At 40.6% G+C, this 17,661-nt stretch overlaps 1 protein-coding gene across 4 annotated transcripts; it reads left to right on the forward strand.

Moving 5' to 3' along the window:
- Positions 1 to 61: 61 nt before the first annotated feature.
- On the forward strand, positions 62 to 17,203 carry LOC139101629 (uncharacterized). Of its 4 annotated transcripts, none has more exons than XM_070654935.1 (7): positions 62 to 743; positions 9,098 to 10,449; positions 10,583 to 10,752; positions 11,281 to 11,307; positions 12,624 to 12,863; positions 12,973 to 13,230; positions 13,368 to 17,203. In XM_070654935.1, the coding sequence occupies exons 1-7, from the start codon at positions 656 to 658 to the stop codon at positions 13,561 to 13,563; spliced, it is 2,331 nt and encodes a 776-aa protein (XP_070511036.1). In that variant the 5' UTR covers positions 62 to 655; the 3' UTR covers positions 13,564 to 17,203. The 4 variants fall into 4 exon arrangements, with proteins under 4 accessions (XP_070511036.1, XP_070511055.1, XP_070511046.1 ...); XM_070654929.1 differs by lacking the exon at positions 62 to 743 and adding an exon at positions 7,434 to 8,003; XM_070654954.1 differs by lacking the exons at positions 62 to 743; positions 13,368 to 17,203 and adding an exon at positions 7,429 to 8,003 and having other exon boundaries at positions 12,945 to 13,076.
- The last annotated feature ends 458 nt before the right edge of the window (positions 17,204 to 17,661 follow it).

Here is a 17,661-nt window from a genome sequence, read left to right on the forward strand (position 1 = left end):
CGGGAGAGAAGAGGAGAAAGAACTGGCAACGTGTGTCACATTCAAATCTGATCTGAACCGAGTCCGGCTTCTTAGCAAAACAGTAGAAAACGCGGAACGGAAGAGGATCACGGGGCAGAACGACGTGTTGCTTCGCGCGCGTGCACGTTCATCACTACGTAATATCGCAGCCGGCGAAAAGAGACGCGTAGTGGGCGCATCAAACAGCGAGACGTCGGGGATGTTCGGTGCGTGAGTGTGCGTGAATGTGCGTGAGAGCCGTCGTACGTGTAGTGTTGTAGATGCACTGAGAAACGCCAAGACGCGTTCAAACACGTTCAGATTCATTGACACGTGAGACGCGGTTGTCGGCGTCTTCTTCGTCTACACCCTCGCGGCACCCTTTATCTGCACCTTCTCGCCGCTGCGAGTTGCACCGCAAAATCCGGTACACGTCTGAAGAAGCAACGGCACGCCGCCAGTGGTTTCCCACACCTGGCGATCCTGACGCGGCAACGACGGCGGCTCGTTCTTCCGGTTCCTCTGTACAAATTTTCCCGCGCGCCCGCGCCCGCGCCTGTCCGCTCGTAGGCGTCGAATTTCATGTAAATGTCACGGGCGTGCAGCGGCGTGGTGGCCGTGTCGCGACCAGAGTCCCGCGCGACGACCTGGAATTATGTGCATGGATGTCCAGTTTAACGAGAAGATGGGCGACAAGAGCATCGAGGAAGACGTACAGATCATCGAGGCCATCATCAACAAAGGTGAGCTTTTGAGGTTAAGTAGGTGGCGAGACCGCGGTGGCGAGGTTAGGTGGCGCCAACTACAACGGCAATGGCAATGGTGACGATAATAGCTATGGTGGACTCGCGCCTATCTTTATCTCCTTCCCGCCTGATTTTCCCTCGCTCGTGTTCGCGCGCGATCTCCCTGTCCTCGTTCTTCGTAGCACACGTAGCGCGATCTCTCTTTCCCCAACCTAATCACGCTACTTTCGTTAGCGCCGGTGTGTACCGTCCGAGAAGTGAACACCTTCTACGGGATTTCACGCGGTACCGGCAACCCGTGGCCGGCGACTAGAGAATAATAAACCTGTGTCGCGAGTGTTCGACTTAGAAACGCGTTACGTCGATAAGATAAATTAACTCAGACAAATTATTAGAAGCGTGTACAAAGTATACTGATACTGACGATATCAGCCTCTCGATCACCTTAACATATCCGAGGAAGAGATCCGCGTTCTTCAGAACTTTGCACCAGTATTTCTAGACATGAATTTTCATTCCCGTTGTATTATTTATGTTAATTCTACAACGTCAAATGGCGCATGTGCACCTGCACGCATATACGTAAAGGTACGTTATTTTTATATAAGATTATTAAAAAAATCAGAGCAAAAATTGGTTTTTACTTAAAGTACATTTCACTTTGCACATTAAATATTCGCTTGTGATGTTGTAAGGGCACGGAATGTAATATAAATCAAATAGGTTTTTTTTTTACAAATATATGAATATTATTCTCATCTACTTAAGAAGAAGAAGAAAAAAAGAACATTTGTAAACGTCAATTATTACGATTAGAAAAAAAATGCCTGAAAACCCGCGTTGCATTTTTAGCCGAATATTCATATTTTATTATTTTTATTTTTTATTGATTTTACATTACTTTTATTAATCGTAAATATGTCAGTTATGTTGGGTAATCGGGAATTTAAAAAAAAGCTCGCGCAGTCCCGAACTATTTTCAGAGAATCCATACTCTAGCACCGGTATTATTTGCATCGAGTGAATGCATTAGCGATCATGCGAAAGCGATCAGCTGGCCGTTCATTTTCATTGAGACTAGGTGGAAAACAACATGCAATCTCTATTGATGATATTGATTTCTACTTGTATTGAATGCTTATCTCTATTGATACTGTTTCCCACGTCTATTCTTAATATGACTAGTGTAATTTCCTCGTTGCACAGTCTACCTTGCTGATAAGAGTTTTGCTCAACAGTTATCAATCAATTGTATAATGTACTATTAACCAAATTCTCAAATACTTTACAAGATTTCTTTTACGTACGTCTCTTAGAATTCAGAATCTTAATTAAATCTTAAAGCTTAATAACCTGTTTCCGAGAAGAACAAATCAATGGACACTTGAATAGCTTTCTTATTTAATCTCCTGAGATTTTCCCCATTTCCCCATGTTCTCGTTATCCTTCAATCATGTCCTTTTCAGTTAGTTTTTTTTTATTTCGCAAATCAGAAAGGATATGAAAGTCTAAAAAGAAAGAGAGAAAGAAAAGGTGACTGCAAACATATTATATTTTTTGTGAAAACTGTTCAGTAAAAACTTGACACACACCGCTATTTTTATTCGCCAGTTTTCGGTAAAAGGTAACAATCTCTTACCCTCTTATTTCGTATTCTCTGGTTCTTTGCTTTTTTTAGTTCAAAAATGCAAACGCCGCTGAAAAAAAAGAATAAATTTGTCGATTGTCAAAAAATTATTACTTTAAAAATTGGATTGTCTAAAATTTAAGTAAAGCGTTAGCAAAAAAGAAAAAAAAAACAGCTGAATTCGGCATGATACAAAAATGAAGAAGGCTGAATTAATTATACTCGAATAAAAAAAAATATCTAATCTGCATAAGATTCCAGTTAGTTTGTTCCGCACGGCTCTTGTAATTTTGGAAATTTCAGGGTACGATCTCGTGTATCTTTCATGTATCTATTTTTACACATTTCTCGCATATGTAATAGGTACTTACAAGGCTACTGATCCTTGTTTAATATGATAGGCGCGTTTGCTTGGCAAGATGATGTCATAGTTTATTTAAATCCACCCGTAAGATAATCGTTGACCGTGTAGAAGCGTTATCTCCTTACAATTATTTTAACATAAATAATTTTTATTGAAAATTGATTCCCTGAACTCACCGAGGGAGAAGAAAAATAAAAAAGTAGAGAAATTTTATTTTTTAAAATTCTGTTGTATTCGTGCACGATGCATTGTTTCGATAATACATATATTACGTATACACGCGTACACTACTTTCGTTCTCTGCGTGCTTACGCAGCGTAGGTTAAGTTATCGATAGTAAAAAATTATATCTATTCTTTTCGCATGTTTCGAGTAACAAAACTTTGAGCACACATGTACATCGAAGAGCAGATATAGCGTTTTCTGCGGCGACAGCGGCTAACGTACGTAACCCTAGGCGGCAGATGCAGAGAATGAGAGAACGGGGGGAAATCAGTCTTCGGCAGTCCGGCCGGCGAAGTACATACATGCGGCACATGTGAAACTTGACGCACACGACTCTAAAGTCACGTTTGCTAGCTGTCGTCGGCGCAGCAAACAGCATATCTGCTTTCCAGCGTACACGTCGCGCGCGCGTACAAGCACACAAGAAGTGGATCACAAAACTCGCTCGGCATTTATATTAATACATTTGTAGACAGCTCGAGCGCGGTTTACTCGCGGCGTATAAGCGATGTGAAAAGAAGAAAAAAAAAAGAAAACAGAAGTGTAACGTATTATTCCGAAATGGGGTATCTCTTATATTTGCTATGCGGAATGAGCGCAGGTTATCGCTCTTAAATTTCGCGAGATTGCGTCTCGCGGCGCGTCTCCCGCGCTATTATTACGGAGGCATGAATTTTCCATACGTCGCGCCGCTCGCCGCCTAAATCGTTTCACGCAGCGCTGTGTTTCGATGTAATAATGCAACGCGCGCCGGGAACGCGCGCGGCTGTTGTAACGGCGCATCGTGTAACGCGGAGGCCGGGCTCGTTCGCGCTATGAGCGCGCCTATGTATGTTCGTCCGACCGGCTTGCCTGCGCGCGTATGGACGTACATACGCGCGATACGTATAAGCGAGCGAGAATAGGGAGACCATGTGCAGCCCCGCGCGCGCGCGATACATAATGTATCCGCCCGTATGTACTACATAAGGAACACGGAGTGATGTAACAAAGAGGCAAACTCTACCGAAGACAGCCGACCGTCGCCGAGGGTTGTCCGTGACAGTGCGGCTTCGCCTCGCGCAAGTCGTACCGCGTGCTTCTCTTGGTACCCCGCGTAGGAGCGAGCACCATGAACCTTGTCAGCTGCTACGACTGCACGGCGCCATATGCAATTTACCGCGTAAAAAAAAAAAAAAAAAAAAAAAAAATTATGAGCGAACGGAGAGATGGATGCCGGCGCGACATACCGCACTGGGATCTTTTCCTCCGCTCGTCCATTCGCGACCTTTGATCCCTTTACGCTCTATTTTACTTGCCGCGACCGCTCGCGGGAGGAGAGACGGGAAAGCCGCGCGAACGGTGTGACCTTCATCCGCGAGTCTCGGCCGGCGTTCTCTTTGTCGGCCGCGGGAAGGAAATGTATTTTATTCGCGTTCTGTTGGAAAACTTGTCCGCTCGCGCGCATACTAGAGCTCTCGCACGTTGCGTAACCATTGTCGCGGTCACACTTTCGTTAGAGTGCGCGAAATAGGATGAACCACTATCGTGTGTGGTGGATAGAGAGCCGGAGAATGCGTGAGAGCAAGTGAGAAAGCGAGGACGCGGAAGAGAGATAGGGGAGGCCGAGTTATAGCAGAACGTAGATAGATAGGAGGAGAATATATATCCATGCCTTCGCCATATTGTTCTTTTGGTAATCCTCTCTCCCGTACGTCTCGCACCGCCTACATTTGCCGATCTTTTCCCTCCACTCTGTTTACTCCCCACCTATCCTTTACCCCTCTCGGGCAAAATGTGCGCTTTTTGTTCGGCATAGCAACAGCAGCGTTAGAGAGCTACTATAAATAGATCGCTATGACTTTCCAGCGTTGCCAAAACGACTGGCCCAACGCGTTGCGCAGTAAAACTAGGTGCCATCAAGGCCACCACGGCAACGTCGCAATCCGCGATGCGATATGACCTAATCAAGCAGGAATTTCTAACATATCGCACTTTATAGCTTCTTACGTAACACGTTTGTACAAAATTTTATCAATTTGAAGTTTGTGTTTCCAATAAATGATGAACACTCATTTTGAATGTTACGTGTTTGCAAAATTTTGAAAATTATTAGACATAAGATTAATCGCTTCAATCGTGGGAAGAACGCGCAATCTCAAATTTGTACAATTGTTACGGGAGATTAGACGAAGGAAAGCATTCGTTGTAATCATTTTTTTTTTTTATTGCAAGTTTCTCAAGTATCGATCAAGCTACGTTGCTTTTCCGCGCGCGCGTTTCTATGTATTCGCGTATATGGCTGAAAAGTGAGACAAGAGAGGGAATGGGCGTGCCCGGAGCGCGAGAACCGGCAACGCCGCACTCGTAAATCATGATTAAAATAATAAGTATAATACATATGTAGTACATAGGCGGCCAACGGGTTTATATACGTAAGAACTGCGCAATGGCACGAGCGGGAGCCTACGTCTGGCTGGGTTCTGCGCAACTTCGGTACTCCCACTCTTCATATGTGTTCCCCACTGTCGAAACGAATCCCGCGGGTGAGTTCCAGAAGTGACGGAGGGCAACGAATCAAGCGCAGACGTTAGATACGGGAAAAGGGGAGCGACGGAGGGGTAGAGGAGAGTGGGAGGGTGATACCTGGAAACCACGACTATATACCCCCGCGTTTACCAATCTTGGCACTTTGCCTGAAAGAGCATATCGACCGTGCGACGTTGTCACATCGTCCACGCGATCTTACACGCCAGTCCTGGTTACTCTTTGAGCGGTATGTACCTAGCTCCTGCAACTGGCCCGTGCTACACGACGCGAACGATTCGAGATGGGCGGTCGTTTAAGTCAGATATCCACGCATCTCGCTATCGCACCTTTTCCCTTCTCATCCTCTCTTTCCCCCATACGTTCTCAGAAAAACTAAGGTCTTACGACCAAAAGTGAAACATTTGCGACTCGAGGAAACGAGGTCCTTTTTTTAGGGTCAACTAATGCTTGACACGGTGACTTCAAAAGTAGTAAAATCTCACTCATTGTTTCCGCCGAAGTAGATGTGGAGTTGGCAATAGGTCATACAGTCGATTTCTAATATTCTATTCAACAGCCGCTTCTAATGACACGTTGTTAAAATTGTTACATACACGCTATAGCTTCGTCTACCTATTTCGCTTTTCTAGCTTCCCTCTTTTTTTTTTGTTGCTGTGTGCAAAAAAAACGGACGTAAGCAAAGCAACGATTTACCCGCGTGCACAACATAATTCGTCTTTAATTTTATTTCTCTGGCAGATCGCATACAACATGATTACATACAATATTCTATACAATATGATTATGCGAGTATGTAATTTTTTTATTATAGGCTAAATGCTTAGGATAATGATGGTACCATTTGTTATAAGACAGGTCGGATTTTATTATGCACGGTAAACTAAAAAAGAATTTTTTTAAAGCGAAAAAATTGCATTAACGTCGTGGTTTTAAACCGGATGTATGTCTTTACACAGAAATAAACGTGAAGATTGGCGAATGGTTAAGTCTCACTTAAAGTTAAAATAATCTCAATGCAAACGGGCTCTAGAGATTCATTCCCGGCGTTATGAGCATTGAGAGAGAATTTATTTACTAGTCACTTTAATCGCCATCACAGAATTAACATGCTAATAATCTGAAATTAATAGAACACGTGAGAGAGATCGACGACTCGGTCTCGTTCCCGCGTGCTTTCTCCGTTCTATATAAGGCGTTCCGAGGCTCGCGATTTACGTGAAATCTATCGATCGCACGGCTTTTGCGCAGCATGCTCGTTTAAGATATGCCGTGAAAAAAAAAAAGAAAGAAAGAATAATAATCGGAATTTTGCAAGAATGTCTCGTGCCTATTCGCGTATATAGGGTGCCCGCGGACTTAGCGCACTTCTGGCTGCAGTGCCACTGATCGATCGGCAAAGCGGTGGAGTATATTTCACGCCCGAAGTACTCGAAATTCGTCTCGAAGCCAACGGCGGGACAGACGTTCGACGGGGAGACGTCGCGCTGTCACTGCCGCCGCGTGTCCGGATCGCGTCGGCCGGCGCTGTGCCGCGCGAGGAGGGCTAATCTTGAGAATGCCGAGGCCGGTTCGAGCGCGGGCCGCCGAGGACGACACTGGCAAGCGCGCGGTGCGGCGTATCCAGCGCGGTACACTCCGCGCAAAGAGCATGGACGCGTACTACGCGGGGCTAGAGCGCGGAGATGCCTAGTGTCCCCGCGGAGCCGCGGGCGGTCAGCTCGCGCGATCTGGCTGCGACCGTCTTGCAATCGGAGATTTACGCACAGTGCACACGAACGCGCGAGCGCGATGATATGGCGCTGTCCTCGTTCGCGAGTGCCGCGGTCCTTGGGATAGCCCCGGCGGCCCGCGGAGCTACGCCCGGACGACGAGCGTGCACGTAGTCGACGGCGGAGCGACACCGTCTCCGTGTTCTATTCTTCCCGTGTTTTACCCTCGACGTATCGAGCGCGAGTGGTGGAGGTGGTATATCGGTGGCAGCAGCGACGGCGACGGCGGTGGTGCTGCTGCTGATGATGAGGATCTTTCGCGCCACCTGGTATAATCGTGTCGGTGTACAAAGTGAAACCTCTTCGTCGTCGTCGAGGGAAAGCGTGAAAACGGGAAAAATCAGCGCGAGCGTGAACTAGAAGGGACAACTTTCCCGTGCGTGGATCGTCCACGATTCCACCGATACGTCATCCTCGTCCTCGTCCCCCCCGCTGTCCTCCACTGTCGTGTAACATGGACCGCGCGCGGTACCGTCGGCGGTGCACGTAGGTGGACGGGCTGCTGTGCGTGTTATAACCTCAACCGGGAGGAGACACTGGCGTATCGGATCCGCGTCTCATGCTGCGCTGCGAGATGTGATCTCCGCGCCCATCCGATCTAACGGCGGCAAGTCCTTCCCGAACGTCGAGGATGAGGAACGGCTTCACCGACATACCGGTCGCGAGTGCCGACAGCAGCACGGACGCCATATGGCTCGAGAAAAGCAGCCCGTCGCGGATGGCACCCGAACGAATGTCACTCAGTACGTCTCACACGCATCTGCCGTTCGCGAGTCAACCTTGGAATCCCATTAGGCTTGGCAACGAAAAAAAAAATCTCCCGGCGAGCTAGCTTTCGATCTGCCGACGCGAAGGAATCATGTTCATTTTGTCCACCCAATTAACGAATACTTCAAGCTTTTTATATTTTTCTCCCGTGAATTTTACAATTAATTTTAATCCCAGATCGATAGTATTGATTTCGGGTTAATCTGAAGTTGCGACGCGCGGCGACGAGCTTACACTCGCGAAACTCTTCAGCGTCGCCGGAATCGCGAATGTTTACGTTTGCATATCGCTAATCGCGTCATCGCGATGCAGCGCCGTGTCATCGAGTGTGCGCGCGGAATCGATTGAAGATCCTCACGTGCGCGACGATTCGGCTCGCTTTCCTTTGACACGCCGCTACTCTGGACCGCGGCGTGTTCGCATCACCCGCCAGAAATCTTCGCTCGGTTTCCCGGATCCGAGACGGGCTTAATTTCGATCGAACGAATCGCTTCGTGGCCTACAATTTATCAATAAAATACAGCTTATTTTGTACTCTCTCTCTTTTTTTTTTTCTCTTCTCTATTAAATTTAACTTTCAAACGCGCGTGGAGAGTTTTTTTTTTTTTTAGATTAATCTCTATTCGATTCACCTTTTATCTTTTTCAGGTCTTAGAACCGAAAAAAAGTAAATTAAGACAGTAATCGACATTGGTAGAAATGAATGTAAGGCACGATTAGTTTTATGTTTAATTGACGTAATAGCGCGGACGAAGCAATACAAAAAAGTTATTTTTGCATTGGCGTGCGAGAAATCGGCCTACATACTGAATCGTTTTAGAACTTATCAGATGTATTTAAAGATATTGCATAGATTAAATGGTAGAATTAAATAAATAAAATTCAGTTAATTTGCATTGATTAGCAATAGCCGAAAATTATCAGCTAAATTTTATTTAGACCTTCTTAGCGTTCCCTTCGAAAGTTCACTTACGTAATATTATTCTCTTGTTATCACGTGGAGGCATAGTTAAATATTAAGCGCTCATCTCTCGAGAATACGAGGCTTATACGTCTTTTCATTTTTCAGATTTTGAGAAAGTCGTGGTCAAGCAAGAACCTGACGATGCGGAAATCCGTGAGCTGGCTGCCAAAATGGTGGAAGCACACAAGGCGAAAATGCTGGCGAGCATGCCGGCAGTGCAACAGCAGCAGAGGCAGCAGTGCCTCGTACCGCAGCCTAATCTTCCTGGCATTCTTGGATATCTGAACAAGCGGCCAATCGACGGGCAATCCACTCCGAAACCGCCGACCAGCTTAGAAAATAAAGCACCGACGCCTGACGACGACAGTCAGAGAGGACGATTCGGCTGGACGAGCTTCGACGAGTGTCACATACCTTACATATTTCGCTCCGGCGAAAAGTATTGCGCCGTACGCATCCTAGAATCTAAGCTTCTCAACAAGTACCTGAGCTTTCTTCATTCAGACATCTACAGTTGTACGTGTATAAGGAGTTACTACATTACGGAGGCCGAAAGCAAGCTGTTTAACGAGATCAACACCAGGCACTGCGAGAATCAGTTCGGGAGGGACGCGTTCACGTGTAAAGATCTGGTAGTACGTCTCTCGGACGCTAAGGAGTTTTATACGTTTCTCGATGTGTGTTACACCAAACTGACCGCCGGTACAAATCCGAGTATGACCAGTGGACGAAAAGCGGAGAAATGCGGCTTCATACGAATAAACAAAGAGTCTGTGGTACCATATACAGTGAAAGACGGTCTACAGTATGTGCCGCTGTTTTATTTTGAAGGCGAGACGGAAAATCTCAAACTGAAGGCGGAAAAGCTCGAAGGCTGGGATTTGTCGTACTTGAAATTCTGTTGCAAGGTACAGGGTATACGTAATGAACTGTTCGCGAGTGAAACGTGCTCGGTGATCAGTTTGAGTGATATTAAAAGTTATTTTCCACCGGGTACCGGCTTCGAGGATTACTGGCCGACCAAAGTTATGGATTCGCAATTGTTGGTGAACAGCAACGGAAGTGGTACCGGCGGCGGATGGACGAAACAACCGCCTACGCCGCCAGCGACCAAGCCACCCTCTGTGCAAAGCGCTAATAAAGCGGTACCATCTCTGAGCGCGCGTGCACCCGTGCCGATGCCTAATATAATGCCGCGGGGGACTGTTGTAAGCACTACAACGCAGTTACCGCGAATAGGCCAACAGAGACCCGTAGCGACGACACATCCTGCGCATTCTTCTCCATCGGGACTTCCCGCTGGTAGATCAAACATAGTGTCGCAGCCAATGCTAAATTCCGTTCAAGGTGTGGTAAACGGTTGGTCGGGTCTTGTCGGCGGTCAGCCTACCTTCCAAACATCACTCGGTTCTCAGGCTAGCATTATACGAGCGACTCTAAACAATGTGATGCATAACGTAAGCCAATCTCCTTGCATTGTTAATCGTAACATATACCGCTTGTAGTCTTTATTATAATTTTTATACTATAGTTTTAACTTTACATTGTTACGTTATATATCAGACCAAATGTATAGTTTTGCATTTTTAGCAACAAATGACCGCCGCTCCTAAAAACTATACTCAACAATCTAGAAGTAGAGGGAACAATAGCGGAACAACAGCTCAGTATCCCGGAGTATATCCGACGACAACGATGCAAGGGGTTGCTCAAGCCCAACCACCGCCTCTTATACGAGCAACTGTTCACTCCAATCTCGCGTAAGTGTCTTTAAGTTTTCTATAAGTTTTCTGATACAGCTTACGTACGTATACACGTGTTATAAGCTCACAAAAAGCTTTCAGTTATTTATAAAAGTACTTTTGTCTTTTATTAATGGTCTTTTTGTCAAAAATGTATTGTCATAGTGTACGGTGTCCAATCAAACACTGTTGCACCTAAGTATTTCGTATTATACGTGTTGTGTTTTCCTTTTGTACAATTTATAAAAATGTTTTAATCACATATTGCAGAAGATAATTTTGGTTTTTATATTGTGATTTTAATAAATGTATTTCCTTTCAATCAAACAAATTATTGTGAAAGTAAAGTTGTGAAAGAAAGAAAATTTTCACTTTTCGTATACGGCACATTAAGCATGAAATATCGAGCATTAAAGCCATATGCTTACTCCAGCTTGAAATATTATGTTTATATACATACAACGTAATTATAATTGTTATATGTAGAGTATTTGCACCATAGCTTTCTGTATTTGTACATACAACCTATGATTTTTTTTTGTATAGTTATCCCACCTATGGGAAGGATGACTGGTGAGTTCTTGTAACATATTATTGTCATATAAATTATAAGAAATAAGATAGCATGCATAAATTTATATTTCGAAAACCGATAAAACATATATTTAGATGAGTTTAATATTAATATTTATAATTATTTTACATAAATGGATCTTTAAAGCTTCTTTGCGTGGAACATTAATTTAATTGTGAATATATTTTTATGTCACAATTTATTAATGTTTTTATAATTGTCATATGTGTTTACATTGTCAAAATTTTTAACTGATTAATGGTTTATCATATTGCTGTCAATGTATAATTAGAATTATCTGTATGACATGGTCGCTAATTATTCACATAGGATATCTTAATAATGTTCTAAGTAATAAAAGTAAAATATCTAAAATGTTAATGATGGATGTAATAAATGTTGACAGCGTTATTATAAATCCGTTAAACAAATTTTCTTGTTGATTTATTAGTTTTATGTAATATACAAAGTGTCTAATAATAAATATAGCATCGATTCGTGGATAAGTAAAGTGGGTTGAACTGAATAGAAAAGTTTTTTGATTTATTAATAATTAATTAGATTTTAACAACGATCAGCATGTATCTACGCGGTTATAAGCGCGCAACGAGCGAAAGACCGTTGTGCATTATGTGGTAATTGCGGTTATGCGTACGCGGTCGAAGCATTGAGATATTGAGAGGAGTAATTTTTTACCAGCAATCAATGATGCGTAATGCTAGGTTGTTTTTCGAATTACAGAGATGCATATTTCTTCGCAGAATTTTATTAATTAATTTTTCATTATTACGAAAATTGAAAAATGAATGTTTTTATTAGTTTAATCTGCTCTTATACATATACCTGCGAATAATGTTTTAACTTATCCCAGACATTTTGTATATTTGCATATAGAAGTTACTTTCATATAAATATTTCATTTTTTAATTTTGCAACTTACTAATGCAAAAATATGTGTTCATTAAAAATTAAATTACATTTTGTTTTATTTGACAAGCATAAGAATATGAATATGTAATTTAACTACATTTACATAAGTTTCATATTGTTTTTGTATTCTAATTTGTGTATCGAGTACTTCATTAATTTATGCAAATTTATGTAAATGAGATAAAGATTCAACAAATAAACATACGCGTCGAATTGGTAGATATTATATTTATTGCTAAAAAGGCTAAAAACTTTAACAATAGAATAAATAACGAACTTATAAATAAATAATAATAAATTATTAAACAATTATAAATAAATAATAAATAAATTATTAAACAATTATTCTGTAAAGTAGTAACAAATACTAATTTTTATATTTCAGGGTAACCACCACGTATACAACACCTACGTTAGGTGTACCTAATGCAGTCACAGCAACCACATATCCACAGATGCTTGGTTTAAGCGAACAAGTTCAAGCTTTAATGCCAGTACCTACACCATCATCAAATTTATTACATCCACAAAGGCATACACCATCTGTGCATAACACATCTCACTCAAAATATCCACCTCCTCTGATACCAGTCAATGGTAGCAGCGGAAGCAGTAATAATTCCAGGTACATATAATTACCTATTATTATCGTAAAATTGGCAAATACATTAATATTGATAGAAATTTCTGCACAACTAATAAATAGCGGCCATGACATCATTGATCTTTTTTAGGGATTCCCGAGCAAGGAAACCATTAATACCAATATCGGACCCACATATATCTACTTGTCATGTACAACCATACCAAATACAAAAAGCGCTAATTGAAGAAAAGATGGTACCCTGTATTAATTTCAAACCTTACATCTATACTGAATTACTGATGACACTTCCTGACTTTGTTTCCAATTTTTTTCCTACTTGTGACATCGAGAGTTGTAGACAAGTTATTACAGATGTGCTACATATAGACTTGTATCAAGGAAATGGGTAAATATAAATTAATTAATATATATTGTATAGATAAATAACGGAATGGCTATAAGAGAAATTTAGATAGAATAGCAAATTTTAAGAAATTACATTAGTTTGTAAGATAAATTTTAAAGAAAATTATAATTTTACAGGCTACAAATGAAGATGTTAATGGAAGCAGGAAAATGTTCTTCTTATACAGAAGAAGTACCTTTAATCCAAGTTAGAAATATTATGAAATTCATGCCACAAATCAAGTATATATTAAATAGAGGAGATATGGTCATGCCTTCCCCAGCTCATTCGTCTGAAGAGCACCCTGCCAAAAAGCGTCAACGTACCAGCTAGGATTGGCTACAGCCTTACTGGCCTACTTACGATTATTACCATTCGGCATTCTAAAGCCGATATCGATATTTCTATCGATACTCCTATGATCATTTTGGAACGCTTTTAAACGAGATAAGTGTATCTAAAACAAAAGATAATTCGCGTATGATGCGCGACAATTCATTGACTGGTGTGCTTCGAGTGTACAGTGGTGAGCTATTTCTTTCTCCAATATATAATAAAGAAGACACGAGTGTAAATATAAACTTTAAAACGTGAAAAATTTAAAATATGGTTGACAATTTAGATCTACTTTTTACAAAGAAAGATTTATTTCAACAGTTAACACTAGATGCAAATTACTCGGCTAAGTTTGTGTGTCGACGTTCATTATCTCCTTCTTACATCTTTATAATAAACTAAATGTTATCATATGAAGTGTGCTCTTTTATAGAAAGAGTCTCCACGCATATGACAGGATTGCATTTTCTGCCAAATAGTCATGAAAATTTTTTCAGTGCCGGTCGCTTATCGAGATAAAGCATTGCAAGCCTCGATTATGCGTGTACGTCAGTAGTTATCAAGGTGCGAGCGGTAAAGGATAGTGAACTTTGACACAAGAATCGGATCGAAAGTTGCATCTGATGCTGATTATTGATTTATGTTACTTTAATTTTTGAGAGATCGTTATAATTTGAGAACTATTTTCATCACAAGGAATAAAATAGAACTACGATAAAGAACGGTTTTATTTTATTATTCTATATAACACATATATTCTTTCGTTTCTCTCTCTCTCTTTTTTTTTTTTTTTTTTTTATTATCTGCACAGATACACGCACACACACTCACATAAACAAATATATTTTATTTCTACCTCTTTGTACAACAAATTATACTATTCTTTTCGATTGTACACTCTGTAATATTCTTATTATATGATAGTCTCTTGTGTATATAAAAAAAGTGATGGTTTTTTCAAAGAAGAAATGTTCTCGGAGAAAGAAAATGCTGTTATCCCATTTGTGAATGGGTATATAAGAACGTGCTATAGAGTTATTCATAATGAATAACCTATTTTGCATATTAAATGTATATCAATAAAAAACGCGAAAAATGGAAGTAAAGCTTCTTCAAGTTCCTAGCTATTACTAGTGCGTATCCTGATAACTAGCTGCAGGCTAATTTAAAAGTGTTAAGCATTCATTTATTACGATAATTTTGCGTAAGTTTTTATACGACTTTCTTAAAACTTGTTAAAAAGTGTTAAGGTAATTTATTCAACAGTTTTCGTTTCGAGTATTTAAAAAGAGTATATTGTATACGGAGAAATTGTGGTGAATGTACTGAATGAAATGAGGAAGCGAGAAAAATGCCTACTTAATGTGAAAAGATGGCAGTGAGCAATATCTCGTGGACTACATCTGTAAAAGATACGATGTAAAAGAGATCTGGCGTTTTGACGAAGTTAACATGAAATTAAAGATGATATAACCTTATTTTTGTTTAAATATAATTATCAGTACACGGTATATTGCAATATTGCTGCTGCATCTTTCAAATATTCGCACTGTAAATGTTTACTTTAAGCAACGAATTTTCCAAAATTTATTATTAATTGTATCTAAGTTTAATAGTTAAGGTTTATTAAAGACCAGTGTCTCGTGTGATGGGTTTAGGCAAAAATTTATCGAGTCAGAAGAGGAAAGACTGTGTAACCGAAATGGAAGTGTATAATGTAGAAGTTTGTGAAAATATGCGACAAAAAGTTTTTACGCGTACTAAATGCGCATTATATTTGATAATTGATGAAGATACTAAAAAAGAAATGTAAGTTATAAAACTTAGGTGGTTTCGCTCAAAGCGAAGACAAGATTTAAAAAAAAAGTGTGCAATTATGACCGTTTTTCGCCTCTAACCCACTTCACAGATACGTTAAATTTATGTATCCATTCGAAAAACGATTAATTCATGAAGAAAACTGTTGATTTATATGAACATGACACAGAAAATATGTTCATTTCAAAAAGGAAATCTGATCTACATATATTCGAAGTTAAAATAGTCTTCCACACGTCATTCATATAATTACGTCACAAATCAAATTTTGTTTAATCGAATAAATTATTTTGAATCGACAGTATATTAATGTGTCTTTGATGATTGTCATTGATTTCCAGTTACGATAATAGAATGCAGGACGCAATAGAAGGCCCTTCTTTGTAGGGCAGCATATTAAATGCTATTTTATCTCTTCTCGATGTGGGACAGAGGATTAAAAAGTTATTCGTCACTTACTAACTTTAGTGTAAGAAAGCTCTAAAAAAGTGTACATGGCAAACAAGTGTATATAAAGAGATAATAATAACGACTGATTCACGTCGAACGTGGATCTTCCGCGTAAGGCAGAAATTGTTTGAACATTCTGTCGTAGTGAATATAGAGTATTATTTATGAAGCGATATTTTGTGGTATTACGATTTGAAAGACATCTTGCATTGCTATCGAGAGACTTTGGACTGGTATATCCTACTGTTACAAAAGAAAAATAATTTAAAAAAATGTAGAAGAAACCCGAAGATGGAGGTACCTCACGGTTTATTATTTGAATAAAAACAATTATGAGAGCGGTGATATTATTCCATTTAATCAATGCTAAATGTTATTTAATTTTAGTTTTTACGTTCTGTATTTTACGTTGTGTACATATCGGCAGATCTAGCGGATTTTATCGAATTTTTTTTTAATCTTACGTTTTATCTTGTGAGCACATACATGAGTGAGTTTGATGTAATTGTATCGCACAGTGCTATTAATTTTCAGAAAAGCTTGCATGTGTACACCGAAGGGCAGATACGGCGTTTTCTGCGGCGACAGCGGCTAGTGTACGTAATCCTAGGCAACAGAGGCAGGAGATGAGAGAATGGGGAGAAATCAGTCTTCGGCAATCCGGCCGGCATGGTATATACATGCGGTACATGTGAAACTCGACGCACACGACGCTAAAGTCACATTAGCTAGCTGCCGTCGCCATATCTGCCTTTTAGCGTACGTACAGCGAAAGAAAGTACGTGTCAATTTTATATTGCGATTGTTTAGTACGAAGAAAGCGTGTGTAGACTTTAAATTAGAGCTCGGAAAGTGAACGACAAGCGAAATTGGTATTGGTTCATCCACATGTTGTACGTTGCACGCGGTAGTGGTTCACTTTCACGGGTATAGCGACGTCTGTGTATTACAATTACATTGATGACTTTAAAATATTATTAATGTAGTTAATATTACACTAATAATATAAATGTAATTTAAATGCACCGTGGTCTAGCGCCGTGTGCAAGTGACAAGTGGGCGAGAGCGAGTGCCCGAATAATTCCGAGCTCTACTTTTAATTATTTCAACGGAAACGTATACGATTTCATTACTTCGTCAGTTATGTCGCCTATGCGATTTGATTTCTTTCGAGGTAAAGAGATAACTCCAGTCCAAGACGTTTAGAGAATATAATATCATTTTCAGTATATTAGATTAACACGTACATTTATTTGTTAACGTTTGTTAAAACTGTGTATTATACTTTATCACGCTATCATTTGTACATATAGAGTATAAGGAAATAGGACTATTAGATATTTCAAAATAAATTCATGATACAATCAATGACGGCAAGTTACTTTTTTGAGTCCTACATCCTTCATAATTTATTAAATCAAAGGTGTTAAATTACACTGGTCTAATAACAAATCGCGTCGTTTGTAAAGAAGTAAACTAGATTCAACTAAATAGAAAAGTTTTGTAATATCTTTCATTTATTAAAATGATGAAAAATTAACTGAAAACAATTTCAGTGTCTCAACATTCGTGAGAGCGTCGAAGTGACTACAAATGCCAACAATAAACGACGCTGATTGTCTACAAGAATGAGAAAAAACAAGAGAAGGATCAGATTTATCTGTAAACGAAGGTTACTTGAGTGAGAACACCGCGAAGAGGAAGCGTACCAGAAGCTTTTCGGGAGCTTTCAAGTCCGTCGCGCGTTCAGCCGAAAGAACCTCGCAATCGAACGCCGGAAGTACGTCACGCGGGAAGGATGTTTCGGCGGACAGCGGTGAGATGGCG

The sequence above is a fragment of the Cardiocondyla obscurior genome, linkage group LG01 (assembly GCF_019399895.1).
Source record: "Cardiocondyla obscurior isolate alpha-2009 linkage group LG01, Cobs3.1, whole genome shotgun sequence".
NCBI classification, from domain to species: domain Eukaryota; kingdom Metazoa; phylum Arthropoda; class Insecta; order Hymenoptera; family Formicidae; genus Cardiocondyla; species Cardiocondyla obscurior.